This window comes from Carassius auratus, chromosome 23, assembly GCF_003368295.1.
Source record: "Carassius auratus strain Wakin chromosome 23, ASM336829v1, whole genome shotgun sequence".
Classification (NCBI taxonomy): Eukaryota; Metazoa; Chordata; class Actinopteri; order Cypriniformes; family Cyprinidae; genus Carassius; species Carassius auratus.
Genome location: NC_039265.1, coordinates 14,967,948 through 14,989,028, shown reverse-complemented (window position 1 = coordinate 14,989,028; position 21,081 = coordinate 14,967,948). Strand labels below are relative to the sequence as shown.

The 21,081-nt window shown below is 37.6% G+C and overlaps 1 protein-coding gene across 14 annotated transcripts in view; it reads right to left on the bottom strand.

Annotated features, from left to right (window-relative positions):
- The window catches only part of kif1b (kinesin family member 1B), a 64,573-nt gene that overhangs the window by 11,005 nt on the left and 32,487 nt on the right, over window positions 1-21,081 (bottom strand). For 7 of the 14 annotated variants that reach the window (XM_026200028.1, XM_026200030.1, XM_026200032.1 and 4 more), the window contains 18 exons: window positions 20,873-20,979; window positions 20,197-20,280; window positions 19,641-19,821; window positions 18,584-18,656; window positions 10,928-11,030; window positions 10,423-10,571; window positions 10,019-10,197; window positions 9,163-9,303; window positions 8,208-8,459; window positions 6,533-6,651; window positions 6,306-6,391; window positions 5,380-5,509; window positions 4,495-4,639; window positions 4,255-4,345; window positions 3,960-4,078; window positions 3,329-3,384; window positions 609-717; window positions 385-451 (listed from right to left, as the gene is read on the bottom strand). In XM_026200028.1, coding sequence (XP_026055813.1) covers window positions 385-451; window positions 609-717; window positions 3,329-3,384; window positions 3,960-4,078; window positions 4,255-4,345; window positions 4,495-4,639; window positions 5,380-5,509; window positions 6,306-6,391; window positions 6,533-6,651; window positions 8,208-8,459; window positions 9,163-9,303; window positions 10,019-10,197; window positions 10,423-10,571; window positions 10,928-11,030; window positions 18,584-18,656; window positions 19,641-19,821; window positions 20,197-20,280; window positions 20,873-20,979 — 2,191 coding nt within the window. Of the gene's footprint in view, window positions 1-384; window positions 452-608; window positions 718-3,328; window positions 3,385-3,959; window positions 4,079-4,254; window positions 4,346-4,494; window positions 4,640-5,379; window positions 5,510-6,305; window positions 6,392-6,532; window positions 6,652-8,207; window positions 8,460-9,162; window positions 9,304-10,018; window positions 10,198-10,422; window positions 10,572-10,927; window positions 11,031-12,254; window positions 16,180-18,583; window positions 18,657-19,640; window positions 19,822-20,196; window positions 20,281-20,872; window positions 20,980-21,081 lie in introns of those variants that run through there. The other 7 variants (XM_026200035.1, XM_026200036.1, XM_026200037.1 and 4 more) reach the window with 2 other exon arrangements.

The window sequence follows — 21,081 nt, the reverse complement described above, 5'->3', positions numbered from 1 at the left end:
AAAAAATTATACTCTGCTGTTTTCAAAAAAAAAAAAAAAAAAAAAAAAAAAATGTTTTTTGTGCAGAAAATCAGAATTTTAGAATGACTTCTGAAGAGTAAAGATGCTTAAAAATTCAGCTTTGAAATCACAGGAATATATATATATATATATTTTAATATATTCAAATAAAAAATGGTTATTTTAAATAGTAAAAATATTTCAAAATTTTACTGTTTTTGCTGTACTATGGATCAAATAAATGCAGGCTTGGTGAGCACAAAAGTCCTCTTTAAAAAACATTAAAAGTCTTTAAATAAAAATATTTGACTGGTGGTGCATAAATATAATTAGGTTATGATAAAGATGAGAACTGAAACTAGCATAACTAGAAAGAATGAATACCTGGTGCAATAGGTATGTGCCATGACAGGGAAGACCTCTTGTGTGATCTACTACTGCTGGGATATAACTGCAATACACAACACAATTTATAGAATCACAAACAGACTTTACAGCAACATATTAATACCCAAATAATTGTAGAATATACAAATTGAGATGACAGGTTAAAAATATTCCAACCAAAAATGTCAGGCCTGCAATAGATGTAAATATGGTTGACTTACTCTCCAGTGGGCTCCAGTTCACTGATCTCGAACCAGGCCAGCAGGTCATACTTGCTGACACACTGACCCAGGTTAGACTTGGTAATGGTGTTCAGTTTGGTGGCTGGCACTGAAGGAAAGCAGAACATTAATAAAGCTGGAATACTGTGTACCATATGGCTGATGTATTTAAAATAAGCCTAATTCATTTACTAAAAACTCCAGGTTCTATAAATATCCATAAAAATGTGACAGATTCAACAATATGAGCATGAGTCACGTAATGTGAGAAAACACAAAGCATCAGCTTAAAAGAAGGACGTAATGTAGGCTTTGGAAATTCTACACTACATCGGGAAAATCAATACAGCCTGATTTGCTGCTAAAACTGCAGCTGAAGGGCGGCACTCGTTTCCTCTAGCCGTCTGCTGTATTTCTACAGTATGATGAGGTGAGAGACAATAGTGCTGGGGGAAGGCTGCAGGAAACCTGATGCTCACAGATCGAAGAAAAACACTTGTGTCATTTGAGTTAAAAAAAATAAACCTTCCTGAGGGAAACTAGAAAGAACGTATGGAAAACACCTAACATGATTTAATTAGCAGTATGCTTCAAAGTAACACAAAAGGAAACACCAAGCAGCTGTCGTTGCAGTCTAGATCAACCAGGGAAGGAAAATAAGGGAGAGTGACACTTAAAAAACACAGCAGCTCAAGGAAAAGCCTTTCTAGCTTATCTTCAGGATCAGGGTTCTGTCGTCGGGTGGGGATGAAGGGCGACACTAGAGTCACAGTACATTAAAGCACAGCACAGAGCAGAGCCAATGACTATCCATCTACTCTACTCTGGGCCTTTGAGGCTCTGTACCAACCGTCGTGTTTGCGCACTCTGAAAACAGTACTGTTGGGTACAGGGAGGAAGGGGAAGTGGGACAGCTCATCCTCCCCTTCCTCCAGGCTGGCGACGGCTGTGGAGGCCAGTGCGTTGGCGTGCTCCGAGAGCGTGTCCAACACCTGGCCGTGCACGTACCCGCTCATCAGGTACCTGATCAACTCGATCTTACGCGTATGGTCTGGGGGGATGACACCAGGTGATGAGAGTGGTAAGGATGACGATTGAAATGAAAGAGACAAAGATGGAGTTTAATGTATGTGAGGAACGGAAAAGATGAAGCATGCAGTTGCCCCAAAAACACTTAAAAATGTATACATGTGAACAAAAATGTCTTTGTTAAATATCAAAGTGGCTTTTATTTTGAAGGACATACATATATATATATATATATATATATATATATATATATATATATATATATATATATATATATATATATATATATATATATATATATATATATATATTGAAAATAATTGCTGCTTTTTAATTTTCTTTTTGTCTGAGATTCCTAAAAAAGTGTCAGTGTTTTTACAAAAATATTATGCGGCACAACTTTTTTCATCACTGCTGCTAATAATTGTTTCTTAAGCACCAAATCAGTAAATTAAAATGATTTCTGAAGGATCATGTCACACTGGAGACCGGAGTAATGATGCTGATCATTCAGATTTGCAGTCACTGGAATAAATTACATTTTGAAATGTAATAAATAAAACAGTTGATTAAATCTTAATATTTCACAATATTAATATAGTTTTGATCAATGGAGTCTTGACGAGTCTACTTAGACTTAAAAAAAAAAAAAAATCATACCAACCCCAAACTTTTAAACAGTAATTGTAATAAACATATCAAATATATATTTTAAATTAAATTAAATGAATGCATTTACCAGACGCTTTTATCCAAAGCGTCTTACAGTGCATTCAGGCTAACATTTTGACATTTTGTACCTAACATGTGTTCCCTGGGAATCGAACCCACAACCTTGCGCCGCTAACTCAATGCTCTACCACTTGAGCAACAGGAACACTATTTAATTTTATGTTTTCTATTAAAACAATTTATATATAATTATATATAAATATTCTGATACACTAAATATAGACTGTAAATATAATGTTCAAAATGTTGGTAAAAATTGACACTTTCTGGCTGTCAAATGCCATTTAGACTATTTTGTTATCTTAAGCTATAATATTTCTCCCTTTATAAGTGATTATAATTATTATTATTATTATTTAAATTCCTGAGCGGCACATGGATACTCAAACCAGCTCTTTGAATGAAATTATATATGACAGGTGTTAAAAGAGGGTTTATTTTACAATCTATGCAATCTATAAATCACAAAGAGCTCTACAGCATTTCCAATTATCTCCAACTGAACTGTAGCACCTCTAGATTCATATAGCAATATAAAAGACTGACAGCTCGGGGTGAAGATCAATAGACCGTCAGGACTGATGACACTTCAAGGCTACAGCCTCGGTTTTATTTTTGTTCCCTATCAAAAAAAACAACAGTCTTGACAGGAACGGTCTTTCAAACTGACTTGCTGCATAAATGAGATCAGGAGCCCTTTTAAGGGGAGATAACCACATCGAATGAAAGAGTTACAGATTACAGCATTGTGAACTGTGAGGTAGTTCCATGTTTAATGAATCATGTAATGAATTACACTAATAATAAGAAGAGAGATAGAGGAGCATACAGGCTCCCGGCGAGGATTATTCAAGCAATCTAATTTAAGACCCTTCAAGCTGACTTAATGAACATGTGACGTTCTTTATAAAGACAAATTAAGATGTAATTTTGTTCTTATATAGTAGTTGCCATCATACCTGGTTTAGACAAAGGCATAGGTGGGGGGTAATACTTTCTAGAAGGCTCAGAAGGGCTATAACAGAAGCAAAATATGAATTAGACAAGTACAAAATTATTATAATAATATCAATCAATCTGTATGCTGATTAAATCAATCCACCAAAAGGCATAACAACACAGTCAGGATTAAGGGAACATTTATTTCCTGCTATATACATGCAATGTTTTTTACAACAGCTAAGATACACTGTAAAACAACTATACAATATACAAGTTTCAGTTACTTATTTTATGAATATATTCACAGTAATAATTTAATTTAATATTCGGATTAATTGTTAAATACAAATCAAGCTCCATCAGCATGTTGTCAATAACAAAGGGGAATAATACTGACTGTTAAAATAAAAACTAAGAAAATGTGTTGGCAGTGTTGACTTGCATCATTTTAAAAGCTATCCTGTAATTCGTTAAATACATTTTTGTAATGCCATATCAACATCAAAGGCTATTTTCCTGAATAATTTACAGTACAATATAGTGTTGTTGTTAACTAAAACAAAATCTGTCAAATCAATGTTAGTAACTGAAAACGCTGAATTATTATTATGTTAATCAAATGTGTGATACTGGAGGACAGATTGTTACCTGACCACTTCCTGTCCATGAATGTGCAGTGGGTGCTGTTGGTAATGTCCAAACACTTCAAACACAATTGGCTTGGTCTTTATGTACTCAATAAAGGACTCTGTCACCTCCACTGAGATCTGGATGTGAAAACCAGATAAATGAGTTGACAGAACATGCATATTTGCCTAATTATGAGGAATAATTCTGTATACGCCTCTAGCCTGATGAAATACTTTAATGAGAACAACTCTGGATCGGTTATGCCACCATAATGTTCAATTTCTTCCTCAAAACCTTGTTTCTCAACACTTACATTCTGTACGTGGTAAAAGCCCAGCGGGGCACCTCTGCCTGTGTTCTTCAGCGGCTCTGTGCTGAACGCCTCATCGTGACGGTGGAGGAAACTGTTGACAGCATGAGACAGGATTAGAGAGAACGTGACTGTGCGACTGTGTGATTTATGTGGAGGTGTGTGTGTGTGTGTGTGCGCTCTGTCTGAATAAAGACCAATGAGACAGGAGAGAAGGGTTGCCATAGAGACAGGCTGACTCACTTGAATTGGCAGAAGATGTCTGCGTACTCGGGCGGGATGCTGCTCGCCTGCAGAACAGTGACGCGGAAAGTGAAAATGCTGCCCACTTCCAGATGCTCTGCCAAGCAGTCACCCAGTTTTGCGTCCACGTTCCCAAGCTTCAAGTCTTTTAGACACAAAACACATGCACAAATATGCAGAATATTATTATAAAAAAATTTTTATGTAAAAGTATCTATAAATGGTTAATGTGAAATTGTTGATTTTGGTTGATTTTCTTGTATGTATTCATAGTAATCTATATCGAACACTATTTTATATAACTTTTTTATATATAGAACAATTTTATATAAAAAGCAGTATATTTATGTATATATGTATATATAAATTATATGCATTATATATGTATATATGTATGTGTATATATATATATATATATATATATATATATGTATGTGTGTGTCTATATATATATATATATATATATATATATATATATATTTATATTTATATATACATACATACACACACACGCACACACACACACACATACATACATATACACATACATATATACACATACATACACTTTATATATATCACCATTAAAGTGTGCTTCTGGCAAACTGGACCAGCTTGATAGTTATTTGATATTATCTCACATGTTTAAGAAACAGTGTCTATAAATCTGTTTCCATGGACTTCTTTTATTGACCCGTTAAAACCTTCTAGAAGAAACAGTTTGGTCCCAAAGCTTTTGGGTCACTGAGGCTTTGTAAATCAAACGCGACAAAAATCAAAAGCACAACAGCATCGTCTGGATGTGTAAGCATTTCTTTTCACTCGGACTGAACTGCTTTGTTCAGAACTCAGGGGCTGCCAGCTGGACTATGCATCTACACTCACCCATGTCATTTATTCTGTTCATCTCTTCTGAAGGGGTGATGACCTCCGAACTCTGACCTTGACCTTCCACGATACGCAGCTCTTCCAAAGAGAGGCCAGAGCGGGTCATGACCACGGAGGAGAAATCACTCTGGACGGTGAAAGGGTAAAAGAGAGAGGGAGGGAAAAAAGAAAGGAAATAAAATACATGAGGCAACATTGTGTTGCAAACTAGGCACATGTAACAGAATTATGTAATTTAATTGCTAAATAAATGTAACTTTAATCTCTTACAGTTACTGAGAAATTGCATTGGCTACTTTAAAATAGAAGATGCCAATGTTTCAGGAATTTAGGACCCAGAATAAGACACGTTTAGTTGATAACCATTTTATTTCCTATTTGGGCTTGTGCAAATGCTTTACATTTTAAAGGCATTGGTAGATGCTTGTGTTTCCTGTTATAGCTATGCAACGTCTCAATTTCAAAAACAGTACCATAGCTATTAAACCACTGTATATTATGTTAGGATTTTATATTTGACCCCTGAATGATCTCAAAGTAAAAAGAGGTGCTAAAATCTGATTTTGTGGTGGCTGTGCTTTAAAATGTTATTATTATAATCTTTATTCAAATGATGAAGGATTTTGAAAGTCTGACAATGATCACCGTTGAGTATTACTGCAAGGTTAAACCTGCCTGCTTTAAATGTTTGAAAACGATTAGAAAAATATAGGAAAAAATATCAACTGCAATTTAGAACAGTCATCAAATGTAATCAGTTACATTACTTAAAAAAAAAGTAATTAAAACAGTTACACTAATTATTACATAGAGCAACTTGTAATCTGTAATCCATTACATTCCCAAAGAAACATGTAAAGCATGTTAAAATAACAGGAAAACTCAGGAGGAAAAACCGTCTCAAATGCTGGACTGGTTTGTACCTTTTTAAAATACTCATTGTCGAAGGAAATCTTAGCAGTGCCCGACTGACGCACACCAGATCCATAATCAGGAGCCTCTTCGTCAGCTACAAAAACACAAATACCAAAGAAAAAGGACACAAGTTAAAGGTCTGGATGTTTATAAAGCACATCAGATTGATATCAACTGTGCTTAACTAAATCTGAGCGGAGTCTTAATTATTTGATTAATATAGAGAGGTGCTCACCAGCGATGGCTTGGACCCCCACTCGCAGGAATCCTCGCACGTCTCCCTTCTCTGTTACTATAGCAACACGGTGCACCAGAGGCACAGGATACAGCAGGTTACTCAGGTACACGAAAGCTCTGGAGGAAAACGAACAACAATTATAGTCCTGAGAACGTCTCATGCACACACAACATGTACTATACCAAGAACCAGATGTATTAGTATGAAGGGTACAGGAGATGCGCAAGAACATCCGAGCAGTTGTGCACAGTGACTTCCTTTCACTGCAGGGCCACGGGTTCATCTCCATTACCCTGATTAACACCATCAGAGGATAATGGATATGATGTGTCAGACGCTTTTACTAAGAGCTGACGCAAACAAAACACGGCACTAAATAACAAAAACAAAAAAACCAATCCGTCAAGCTTGAAACCGAATGGCAAAGAAAAAGAAAGGCAACCAAATAAGAGGTTGTATTAGAATAATTGATATTTTCAGAGGCTAGGGGGCACACACAGTCTGAATTTCAAGAGCTGTTTGCAATCAGAGAGCCCCCCCCCCCCCCCCCCATAGGCAGCCACAAGGCAAAGATGGAGGAGAGCTATCACTGTAGCGCTCCAGTGACGTCACAATGACGCAGATCCATCTACAACCCTGCATCCATCCAGACTACGTTGCCTCTCTCCTCCTCTATCCATCTCGCTTGTACAGCAGACTTATAAATAACAGCTCTTAAGTACACTGAATGAAAATGAATGTTAAAGGGAAAAAAGAATACAAAGACAAAATTAAATAAAAACATGAAAAAAATAAACACAATTTAATATTTTTATATACAAGCACAATAAAGGATTAAGAAACTGGGGCTGTAAATCAATGTTAATGTGTCATATTGTTCCAAGCTCTTAGATATAATTTTTTGTCTGACTGATCTGAGCATTCCTTGTGTTCCAAGTGTCTGTATCTTATACACACACACACATTCACAACGGTCCCTAGCAAAGCGTTTGTTTCTCAGGAAAAGGAGACAGACCAATGGAGAAACATACAGAAGCGAGGTTTAACAAAAGTAATTTGCATTCTTGTACAGTGAAACTGTATTCCCATCGAGGCGAAGTGCAATATCACCCACAAGTGAAACACTGTCATTCATAAAAACGTTAATGTGAACTCCAGCAGAGAGCAAATGAAGCAGGCCGGTGGCTAAAAATCTGCATATGAAAGATTAAGTCCATAAAGTGCTGTGAACATGGGTTTTATTATTGAATTCTATTATTACATTTGTGTTTCTTTGTATTAGCTCTTAGCAATGCATTCCTGGTCTAAAAAAGGAACTGAATGCTAACCATAACACATTTTAATCGATTTACAGCCCGATTAAAATAAATACAACGAATGAAAACAAACACAAATGTGTACTAATGTTTCGCGTGCTAATGTTAAACCAAACCAGACAGATGGAGGTTAAATGTAGGCTGTGGAGGACTGGAGGAGGAATCTGGTATAGCCGTGTGAGCCGTTTCGTAAATCAGATCTGATCTCACATGACTAGTAAATTAATTCATTTTTACTGACTCTAAATTAATAGCTGCACACTGAGCCACACAACTGTGTCCATTTCTCTTGATCATTCATTCTCTGTCCAGCCCTCATTTTTCAGGTTTCCCCCCGAGCAGTGGCCACCACCAACCTGCCCACCAGGATGAACCACGGGGAACGGTCATAGAAGGGGTCCTGCCCGTCGCTGAAGATATCAGAGCCTTCCTCGGTCCCAGCGTCTGAGCTGGTGTCGTCCACGAAAGCTTCGTCATCCATGAAGTCCTCCATCTCGCTCTGCCGTTCGTCGGCCAGCTCAGTGATCTCCGAATCGCTAGTGGAGAAGGTGGGCGAGGGAGTGCGGTCGATGAGATGCTCGTTCACACAGCCGTGAAAAATAGGTGAGCTGAAAAAAGGTACGTGGGTAGAACGCAGGCACAAGCAAGAGTTTACAGGATTATTTAAAAGACCCACATTTAAGAGCCATGACTATACAATAGAAAGCAATGAATATAGCAGATACATGAATAATTAATTGCTATTTTTAACTTAATGCAGTAAGTTTTTAAGAAAGAAAACAAAGAAACTGTTCTAATATTGAATATGGAAATAAACATTGGACAAAACTTACACGACGAATTTGAAACAATTGTGCACAGAAGAACAAAAAACAATCTACATGTGAAATGAACATTTCAAATAAAGACAAACGGATGAAAACATTGCATTTAAAAAATAAATGAATAAAAACACTACTACACCAGCATACAGCAAAACACAAGCAGATAATGATTGGGAAAACAACGCAAAACCAACAAACAAAAACTCATGTGAATAAAAAGGGTGATTTAAATATGAAGAGAAAACTAACAGTGTTAATGACTACACAAAGATGTCATGAATGATTTATGGGCTCCCCTTTTTCACTAAGAGAGCAGATCTTTACAAACAAACAAAAACATTCTCACACACTCCGTTTTAACCACAAAAAATGCAAAATGTTTGTGAAGAATTAAGCCTCATTTTACAGTATTTAACATATAATGATTTCTGTTTAACATGCTCAATCATTTCTCAAGTCATGAAACAAGGTTAGGTGATTAGTATACCTCCCAACCAGCTTGAACCAGTGGAAGCGGTCATAGAACGGGTCACTGCCGGTTAAAGCACCCTCCACATCCTCACTCGGATTGGACGAGGCCATCTCGCCTGCACGGTCATACATCTCTCGCATCTGGTCCAGCCTCTGCCTGTAAGAACATGAAAAGTTAAGTCACATTTTTTGATCTCACATCACAAACTCAACTAAACCAACAATGTTATGATTGCTACATTTAAAGTCCCTTCAACTGGACTACATAGAAAATGTGTTCTTGTACTACTATCCAAGATGAAATTCAGGGCCAATCATTTTTCTCTCTTTCTTTCTTTTAAACACAAGTGTCAATTTAATTTCTGACAGTCCTGACGAGGCGGAAATAATCATTTGGAAGTCTTTCCTGACCACTATAACAGGGCTTTTATTTGACACTTGGCACAGTAATGAGAATTTTTTCAGAGTACCACTTAAAATTAACAATTTCAATAAAACTACACTGGTTGAACTGTTAAAACAGGCCATTGTGAATATCATGTTGAATGTCATGTTGGAATATGGTCATGTGACTGGCCCCATGGGAAGCAGACTTCTGACAGAACTCCTTTGTTCCCAGTGAGCTCATTTCCATTCCAACACATGTTCTGTGAGGAGCCATGCAAATGTTCTGTTATAAATGTCGCCCTGATAAATCCTAGCTGCCAAACAGCACTTTAAACTCCTTTCGAAGTGAACTAAAAAAAAAAAATGAATAAGAACATTTAAAAGAGCTTTGGGATTTCCAAATAGAACGGTCCCAAATAATAACTGCACAAGAAATAAGAGCAAAACTCTGTTGATCACAGACTGGTTGGCATCCAGAGGCTTACTTAAGTTTCTCCAGGGACCAATAGTGAGTGGCTCCGTTCTTCAAGTCCTGAACCTCCACAGCCACCACTGTTCGAGGGAAAGGCCTAGTGTCACGATCCATCTCTGGTTCTGGAGGCAGCAGCTCCGGGGGCAGCGGAGAGTAGAGGGTGTCCGTGAGTAAGACAAACTGGAATTGGACCTACAAATAGATCATGTAAATGAGACATAAGGGCATAAACAAGGAATATGTAAATGATGCAGAACTTACTGGTAAACTGCCATCACAATGAAAACGCAGTCATATGCTGTTTTACATAATGTTGTGGCAGTAAAAAAAAAAACTGGCCATCCACTAGGACTTTGCATTTTTGTGTGAAGTTAAAAACAGTTTAATGTTTCGATGACTGACAAATGTTTTCTGCACCTTTTTCTTGAGCTCCACACTGATGGCATTGGCTTCTTTGAGGTACACAGCATTGCCCCACAGCTGGTCTCTGAGGGAGGTGAACTGGTGGTATCTCCACTTCCTGAAAGCCCATTGGGCCAGCTCATACTCATGCTGGGTCCAGGGCACTGCAACAATACAGGCACCACATATTCAAACATGGCAAGGCTGGGATATACAATACAGGAGCTGGTTGTGATTTTGCCAAGCAGGAGGTCCTTATTGTTCATAAAACAACATTCAATCAGTCAGGCTATAGTGAAAGGTACAGGGGTTTATCAGTCTATGATCCATGTTCCTCTGATTGTTGGGTGGGTTGAGGTTATGGATAGAGTAAGAACAGGAATGTTGATTCAGGAACATGTCCTACTTACGCAATGTCCCAGTACAATGCACATAAACATCTTTTGCAAAAGAAACTGAGTAGCTCAACACCTGATTCAGAGTCTGATTTATTTTGATTTTAACATTTACAATACATTACCTTCATCCTCTTCCTCTTCTTCTTCCTCTTCATCTGGGGTCTCTGCAGCCAGCGAGCGAGTCTCCACCTGTTTCTGCAGCTCTTGCAGTTTACTCTCATATACCTTTGAGAAGGTTTGATGAAGAGAGACACGACATGATCGTATCAGCATGACAAACAGAGAGATGAAGCTTCAAGAGGACGGGTTACACTGTAGCTTTATCAGTTTGTGTGCTAGTTCTTGACAATGGAATGATAATTATACTTCTTAAATTACTTTTCAATGACTTTGACTGAAGTTCAACTAAACAGCACTAATTTTGCACAAAGAAAAAGACAATGGAGACAATGTTGCTATGCAGCTTCGAGGGTTGCCAGGGCATTGTGAGGTGGCTCAAATAGAAAAGCTCACCTCCAGGTCTCTTTTCTTTCTATATATGTTGCAAATCCATCTATGTAATTGCATTGCACAAAAGGTGCAGGAAGAGTTACATCCTGACGTTTAATACTTCAGATTTTAGATTCAAACAATCCCATAACTTAATTATATGCCATTGTAATGTAGAAAATGATACATTTAAATATTAATAAAAACTGTTTTAGGTTTAACAGACTTTGCATTCTAAAAGAGATGTATTTTACATGCAGTTTCACTAAAATGTGGTTATATGTAACATTTTTACAGATTTTACTAGTCCCACATTGCTTTATTACAAATGAGAATATTCGGTTTATAAATTCAATGTAAATCTATTTGCACTAGATGGATAATAGAATTGCTCTTGATCTTAAGTCAAACTTATTTTGTACAGTGCCTTGCGAAAGTATGCAATCCTGTCTCCGAGCTCCACTGGCATTTTTTTTTTTTTACCTCAGGGTTCGGTCTTTGCTCTAATATGCATTTTCAGCTGTTAGACCTTTTATTAAGTCATGTGTGCCTTTCCAAATTTTACCCATTCAATTGAATTTATAGTTTAGTAACATTGGTAACATTTACAAGCAAAATGTATTCAATTAATTTTAAGCTATATTTCAAATGAACCAGATAAGGGTATGAAAACTTATGCAATGGAATCATTTAAGTTGTTGTTGTTATCTTTAATACATTTGCAAACCTGTTATTATAAAAAATGAAGGGGTTTGAATAGTTTCGCAAGGCAGTGTATTTAATTTCAGACTTATTTCAACAACACAAAACTGACTGCTGTCATACTTCCTAAGAGCTGTAATATGATAAAATGATAATGATAAAACTACTAAGAAATATTTGAAAATTCTTTAAATGTAATTGCGGCTAAGTGTGTGTTTGTATAGATAAAGCCATTTGGCTCAGAGTGTCAACAGTCAATACATTTCAAACTTGTCCACTTTATTTCAGTCATTGTTTGACATTTTGATATATTCAGCACAGTTCAATGTAATAGCAATATTAGTAAACCATCAACATATTGAGAATTAAAGATCATATGTTGCACAAAAATGCCCCCCTAAACCACACAATATTAAAACATGGCCTTTTGGAGGCAGCTGATATCACCATTGCATATAGATAAACAACGAACAGATAAGTGATATACCTTTAAAAAGGGGACAAAGATATTGCCCATTTGTCTTTATACATTTCCTTAGCTCCTCTTGTGGTAGTGAAGAGGAGCTGGCAGCACCGTGCATTAACATTCTTTATGGGAGCAGGGAATTGGCAGATCGGGAAAGCGGTTTAAAATAAAGATAATCAAGGAGTGACTTGTACTTTAATTTGTGTGTAGCATTGAAAGCTGAACTTTGTAATTTTTACTGCATAAAACAGATAAAAAAAAAAAAAAAGTTTTTAGCACCCCCCCATCTGTTATTGGACTGAAATACAGACAGCCCCACCCCCAAACTAATATCACTGGTTAAGCCAATGTTGCAGTGTCTGGATTTACAATTGTCAAATTAAAAATTACACATTTCACATTTAAACTAGAGCCCTCCTTCTTTATTCAGTTTCTTGATTTTACCTTTTGAAGGGAAAGTAATTGTGTCTTATGCAAGCATGCATTACTATAACAAAACCCAGGGGTTTCATTAGAAATAAGGCAGTATTTTCGCCAACAAAAGCATTCAAGTTCTTCATGCACATGAAGCAATGCTAAAGCCCTAAAGACTTTTGACCTAGTTGGCTATCGCTTGGCTCTGGCCAGAGGAGATGACATGAAGAGGATTTCAGAACATGTGCTTTGGTAATACGCAGCTGGTAATGGGTCACACTTGAGTGCTGAGGCACAACAGTGTATTATTAAATCAAGGCTTAGGCAGGGAAATTACAGTGACGAGTGTAAGGATGTACAAATATATGAACCCTACGTGAACATAACTATGGAGTTAAAAAACAGCGGTAAATTTAATCTAGTGCTCAGTGGCATTACATATAACGGCTGTGAATACACATGAGACTAAACAAGAAAATAAACGCAGTGCAGCATGTACCGGTCCAGCAAATTTGATTTGGCTTTTAAGGGTTTTCCTTCCCTAAAAACATGCTACAACTTTCAAATCGAGCCTTGAAAACCATGGAAACAGCCCTGTTAGAGGTCCTTTCCATGAGAAGTCTCTGGTCGAAAATATATGCGATATAATTATGTTAAGATTGAGGAGAACAGCAGAGTGTTCTAGAACACTGACTCCATCCCGTGGGAAAAGGCTATGCCCCTACTGAAGATCAGAGTGCAGCAGACGGTTTAGAGGAACAATAGATGCAAAGCACTCTCTGAAGCCGTTCTTTTACTGCGTTTCACAAAAAGCATTGCCTCTTTGGATATGGATGTTTAGTGCAGACTGCAGAGTGGTTTGTTCTCTAAATAAGGCAGAACCAAACTTTATAAAAACATAGAGGCAGTTATTTTGATGAAAAACAAACTGTTCTTACAGAATTTAGAGGTGGTGTCTTTATCTTTTAGATTAAAATATTGATGCAAAATCATTCTGTTTTCTTCATATATTTCCAGTGAGTCAATAAGGCACTTAAAAACTTTAAAAGCACTCCTTCATATTCTTTTACTCCTCTACATAAGGCAGCTAGAGAAAGGCCTTTGCTACCACTGTCATATTTAAACTATTTGATGGGGAGTACCAACACAAAGATCCAAAACCTCATAAAATAAAACAATTTGCATAAAATGTAACAGTAAAAATGTCATTTGCATCTCTGACATGCGTTTAGAAACATTCAAGAGAATAAAAGGTTGGCTATTAACCTTCCAGCATTTACTGAACATATCACTCATGCATCTTGAATGCACACAAAATGACTGAATTGTAAATTCAAAAACTCAAAATTCAAGTAATGGTTCAAGGTTCTCACTGGACAGTATGAAATGTTGCAGTGTAGTGGTTGTGTTCAATTCTTGGATCGTTTCAGACCATCAAGACCAGCAGCAAAACAATAGTAAACTGAGTCAAATCAGTGTAAATTACATCTCAATTCCAACTTAAGGCTGTCTCTCTCAGAACTCATAGTTCCCAATACTTCTGAGATCTTGTCGTGACTTGGACACCTTTTAACCATGAGACTTATTGCTATACTTTTAACCCATAAGCATTACTAATATGGATGGGGGATCAAATTATTGATTCAAGGTGCTCATGTGGTATTTTCCATTGTAATTTAAATCTACAAATGACAACAAGGACATTCAATAGTTTCAAACAAGTGCCACATAACAGTTGGACGTGATGGGGACAAGCTGTCCAATGCTGTGATGAGTCTGTGATGTGTCATTTGTAGAGTCAACTAGTTCTGTACATGAACCTATGCCCTGGTTCCAGTATCACACTGTGGTTTCTCGACTGCCCTTCAAATTGGGTGCAGACATTTGCCTACGCATATGGGGTGGCGTGTAAAAATTGTTGTGGTGGCTCAGCTGCTGATACTGCTGGTAGTTGTTGCTGGCATCAATATTGTAATGATAGAACTGTGGTTGTTGCTGTTGTTGTGGATAATGATGCTGATTTTGGTTGTAGCGTGGCTGGTAATAGGCCTGTTGGGGGTGAGGGGGCTTCCTGTTCCCAGAATTGAGGGACTCCGTAGAGTCCGAGGCATGCTGGCTGCTGTTGAAGGAGTTACTACGGCCTCGTTCATGGAGTTTGTGGCTTTGATTGTATCTATGACTCGGGCCTTGCTCTAAATCTTTGCTTCTACGTTGACCCATGGGACTAGGAAGAGTAGGGTACGAGTGGACGATGGGCACCACTTGTTCTCTGGGCTCTGTAGCCTCCACTTTGCCGTCTTCTTCTTCCTGGACTGCTTCTTTGGGAACTTTCAACTCGATCACCTGTTCATCTGTGATAATGATATGAGTACCAGGGGTCCAGGAGTTGCGATGTTTGGGGTTACTCTTGAAAGGGAAGCGCAGCTTGCGGTCTTCAGGCGGGATGAAGCGGTGAGGTCCATTTTGCCTCCGGAGCTGCTTGGAAATCTCCTGTTGCTGAAGGTTCTTGAGGCGTACCTGCTCTTGTCGCATCCAACGCATTCGTCCATGTCGGAGCGAAGAATCATCATCCGTCATTGTAGATGCTTGCTCGTCCGACTGTTCCCCGTTGGGTTTCTGCTCGAGAGCTTTACCCTCACTGGAACTGCGGGCTCTCATGGGTGCACTGCGAGCGTTTTTCTCCTGAGACTCATTGGAAATGAGTGGAATCACTTGCTCCATCTTCAACATCTTATTCCGGAGAGCTCTAATCTCTTCATCCTTCATATTGTTCTGCTTTTTAACCTCTTGCAGGATGTCTTCCAGTTTGTCAATGTGCACTTTTAGGTCATCCATGTCATTTATACCTCGCCCGTTGGTTATGACATCTTCGATTCGTTCGTCCCCGACCCCTACAGTGTCCCAGACGTCTCGAGCCACAGCTCTCCAAGAATCACGTTCATTTGGGTCTTTCTTGTTGTAGGTGGCACAAAGTTCTTTCATTTTTACTATGGCCAGAGCCTCAATCTCTTGACGGGTGTGATGGAAATCATTCAGAGCCACCTCATAGCAAATTTCTTTGACTGCCTGGATCTTCAGATCAGAGATAGTCACCCATTTGGAGTCCTTTGTAAGGCGACGGCGCTGAGGGACCTGGTACATTTTGACAGGCTCTCGTCTTTTACCGCTACTGGGTAAGCCACACTTTTTGACTATGGTTTGGAGCTTGCTGGGAGGAAGTTTCTCCCGAAGTGAAGTGATGAGTCTCCAGCTCTCCTCGCACGACCTCTTATCAGAGTCGTCGCCACTGTCAGAGTCTCCATCCTTGAGAGAACAAAACAGGAAACAAACCAAAGAATGCGAAAAAACAAAATGGGAAAATTAAAATGGAATATCGAAATCAAAAGGAATGTTTTCTGTAAAGAATGGACTGTTGTGATATGCAAAATGGGAACAGCTAAAGGAGATGATGCTTTGCAGTATGAGATTATAATGGAAGCAGAAGCACTGCTACTGGTTTAATGATGAAAGTTAACATTCAATTTATATATGTACATTTCTGAAGTATTTGTATTATGACTATACGCATCAGATACACAGGATTTCCTAATTACATATGTGAAACTTTCTAGAGATTTTCTAAAACCTTGTGAAAACACTGCAATATTTAGAAAAATTTACAAACGCTGTATGCTGAAAGCAAATTATTGTAGACTGCAAGTCAACTACAGATATAAATTTTACAGAGGATAATGTACTCTGAGATGCATTTGACAATGCTTACCGTAAATTTTTTGATTTACAGTGTGTAGATACAAATTCAAATCACTGTTATTCCCAAGTTGCATATCACTATATAAAGTAAATGCAAGGCATGACTTTCATGATTATGAGAAAAATGTAAACAAAAAGGGGAAAGATGTTGCTTGATCTGCTGATTTTGCTCTTGCGCTGGTTTCTTTTTTTTCTTTTTTTCTTTTGGTCAAGTTAAAATTCATGACATCCTTCATTGAGGAAATTAGAGCTCTTGAAAGTTGCACCCCAAACATGCTTCAGTGGCATGCAGAAAAGCCTGATGAGTTTTGCTTCATTCCCTCATATGACGTCCTTGATAGAGAAGATTTGGTTTTAGAGTTTTTCTAGCTCTAGCAGTGGGTTAGACTCTTGCATGTTTATTACAGGTCAGTACAGAGAAGAGAAAGAGAAAAGTACAGGCTCGGAGGAGGTTAAAAGCATCGATTTCATCCACTACAGTTAAGAGGTTAGTTGAGAGAAAATGCAGTTTCTCATTTTCCAGGTCAAGTAAAACATGGACAATACAAAAATCACAGTCAAATAACAAAGGAGACAGCTGGTGACCATGTAATCGTGGTTGGGTGATCAGTGTGGTGTATGATATCTGTGTCATTATGTGTATGAGGTTCTGTGAATGAGACCATCAGAGCATTGGAGAGCTTGTCATCATTGATTAAGACCCCCAGCATGGATAGCTGTGTTATAGCATGCCCTGTGTGCCTGGCCAGACACAGATGTGTAGAACTCAAGGCTACAGATGTCAATGAGAAACCACATTGTCACTAGCCTTCATCAACTACAGCAGAAATCTTGGGTTATGGCAACAATGCATTGGAAATATCAGCAATTGCATTGATAAAACCAACTAACTCAGATGAAACGAAATCTATTTGGGTAAATCAAATGCTGACTCAGGCTTGACCAGCTTAACAACACTACTCGGCAACAAATACTAAATGAGGTACTAAGTACCCTTTAAATTAATCTGTTAAACATGCTACAGAAACAAACCATGCAAAAGCAGCATACAGAATTAACCAAAATGTAATTTAAAGACCCCATGAAAAATGGTAACGGGCAATAGTTTGATGTCAACCCTATGATGTAAAATATCTCCAGATAAGATGATTACTGTAAAAGTATTTTTCAAATAGATATTTGAAAAAGCCTATTTATACTGTGTGAAAAATAGAAAAATTATGTGTAATATGGACAAAATGTTGTTTGTTGTTTTAAAATTAAACAACTGGCTCACATATGGTAACAAAAAAAAAAATTACATAAAAAAAAATTAAGTTGACGGTCAATCTTTTTTGTCTATTACCAAAATATTACATAAAAACATATAACCCTGAAGAGTGACATTTAATTTACTTGAATTTAAATCACCTTTTTAAAAGAATAATAATTAACATTAAAACCTTTAATAAATATTTTAAGTTAAATTACAGCAATAAATCATACAATTGTCAAATAAATAAAAAAATATTGGTATTTTTCTGCTGATGCTGTTTTGCAAAGTTGCATCTCAAATCTATGAGAGAAAAGTAAAAATGGTGAATAAGAAATTTTCGCTAATTCTTGCTGTATAAAACTGATATGTAAATCAGGCCATCTGCAATCTCAATCCAGACAGAGTGGATTCAGTTACCATGCAAAGAGGTTCAGCCATGCACTGGGAGAAGTGTTTCTCTCTCACACACATACAGACACACAAAAGTCTCAAGCTGTCAGAGCTAAGAGTGCAGAATTAGTGCTGGTTGGACTTCAGCAGAGCAAGTAGAAAACTAGGGGCCCGTTTTACTCCATTCATCAAATGGCACATCTCTCCCCTCAGTCTAATTTGGAAGGACAAGGTCTAATAGAAACGAAAGAACAGGTCCTCTGATAAACAACAGAAGAAACAAGAATTATCAAAGAGATTCAGCCTTACCAGTCTCTGTTGCTCAAGCAGCTGGTCGGCTTCTTCCTTCTCTTTTTTGTACAGGATCTCCATTTCTGTAAGCCTGATATAATACAGTGCGAGACCACTGCATCAAAAAGCCGCTCTTTCTTACGCTCACTGCATTTCCTTTCCGCAACATAATCCTAAAAATCCTTCTTACAATAATCCAATTCATATTTTCTCACATTCAATACCAAGAGCTTAAACTTCACAAAATGTAGATTTTGTCTTCTGTAGCTGCTGGGTGGCCCTGGCTTTGGTTGGCTATCCAACCCTAGACTATTTGTGACCCAGGACCACAAAACCAGTCTTAAATCACTGGGGTATATTTCTAGCAATAGCCAAAAAAAAACACTGTATGGGTCAAAATGTTTCTTTTATGCCAAAAATCATTAGGATATTAAGTAAAGATCATGTTCCATGAAGGCATTTTGTAAATTTACTACTGTAAATATATAAAAACAAAATGTTTGATTAGTAATATGCATTGCTAATAATTCATTTGGACAACTTTAAAGGCAATTTTTCTCAGTATTTTGATTTTTTTGCACCCTCAGATTTCAGATATTCAAATAGTTTTATCTCTGCCAAATATTATCCGATCCTAATAAACCATACATCATTGGAAAGCTTATTTATTCAGCTTTCAGCTGACGTATATGTCAAATATTGACACTTAAGTTTTGTGGTCCAGGGTATCATATATTAGCTGGATTCCACACTTGCCTTAAAAGAATTTTGCGAGTTTGAATAGTTAAGATCTATTAACAGCATATAATGTATCATGTCAATTACCAGAGAAAATAACTGACTCAACCTTCATTGAAAAATAAATTATATTTTACAGTAAGGCACTTACAAATACAATAAATGTTCAAATGCACAGTTTCCACATACATGTGTTAACCAGGAACTAGTGTGAAGATTTACTATTACCTGCTAAACAGTATTTTCATTGCAAAGTACTTGAGGGAGGAGTAAAAAGGATATACTGAACCTGGAGCTATCGTTTTATCAAATCTGATGATTATAAGGGCTTTCGTACCTTTTCTCCATCTCTTGCTTCATGTCGATACCCTGTTTCTCCAGCAGTTCTCTTTGGGCAAAGGTCCAGTCCACTGGCTCTACAGGGGTCTCTGCTGTCGGGGTCTTCTCACGCTCAGCGCGAGCCTGCTCAGGGTGGTTAAATCGGAACACGTGGTTCTTTCCCATGATAATGCGGTTACCTGAGGAATGAACAGGTATGTACACATTGGAACAATATAACAGCTTATAAACATTCATTGTGCACATTGAATGTGCAAGGGTTCTTGTATCAGCCACTTTCAGTCCATTATGCTTCTTAATGTCGCAAACTGGCATTTGTCATCACATTAATGCATTATCTGTAATCAGTAATCTGAAGTGCAAACAGTTCTATTGCTTAATGCATTTTGTTATTTACCTACAGAGGCTAATGCGGCCCATTCACAGGAAATAGCTTACTTTCGCATTGAATTATAAAGTGTTATGTTTCAAGTGAATTATGTTTCAGTTGTTTTGTTTTTTTATGAATCTAATCAACCAGATCTGAAATGTGCAGGCAGCTGTCAGTGAGTCACCTGAGCGCAGCTGGACTGCAGAAGTCACACGTTTTCCATTCACATATGTTTCGGATCCTTCACATGGCTGGAACATGACAATCACTGTAGAGACAGAAGACAATTTACTACCGCCAGCAGAAAAGCCTAATATAAGATGTTCATTCAGTAAAAGCAATCATCTTTAGCAGAATATTCAGGTAATTTGCACTGAACTGATCATGTCTGATTTAAAGGTGCCATAGAATGCAATTATCTCTTTTATAAGGTGTTTAAACACAGCTGTGTGGCTGCAGTGTGTGAAAACAACCAGCCTATAATGGTAAGAATCCACTTTCTCATTGTTTAATAATTCCAAAAAATCATAAACAATCTCTCCACACTAGAAGTTCCAGACTATGACTACATAGTCAGTGAAAGTCCCTCCCATTTGTGACTCTCTGTGCCCTATTAGCATATACACAGCCCTCAGTGAGAAGCTGCGGTCCACCATTACTGTTATCTTGCTGACTTGACAACACTGCAAGGGAGGCGGGAGCACCAGTTCATTTTCATTTAAAGGGGCAAACACATAAACATCAGAGAACAATTTAAAATATTGTATCAATGCATTCTATGGCACCTTTAAACGGGTTTAACAGCTGGCACATGAACTGAACACGGTTAAATGGATCTTAAGATTTAAGGGAGCTCTAACCATCTCCATTAGCATTCCTCTCACTGCGGAAAATACAGTGCTCCTCTTTGATGTGAGCTCCGCTTAGAACTATATCCTGTCTTCTTTCTGCATCTGCCTGACCCACCCTGTCAAAACAAAGACATTTATTTTAATCAACACAGGGAAACTCTGACATCCACATTATAGAACTGTAACCAAGTATAATGAAACAAGCTTACAGCAAACTA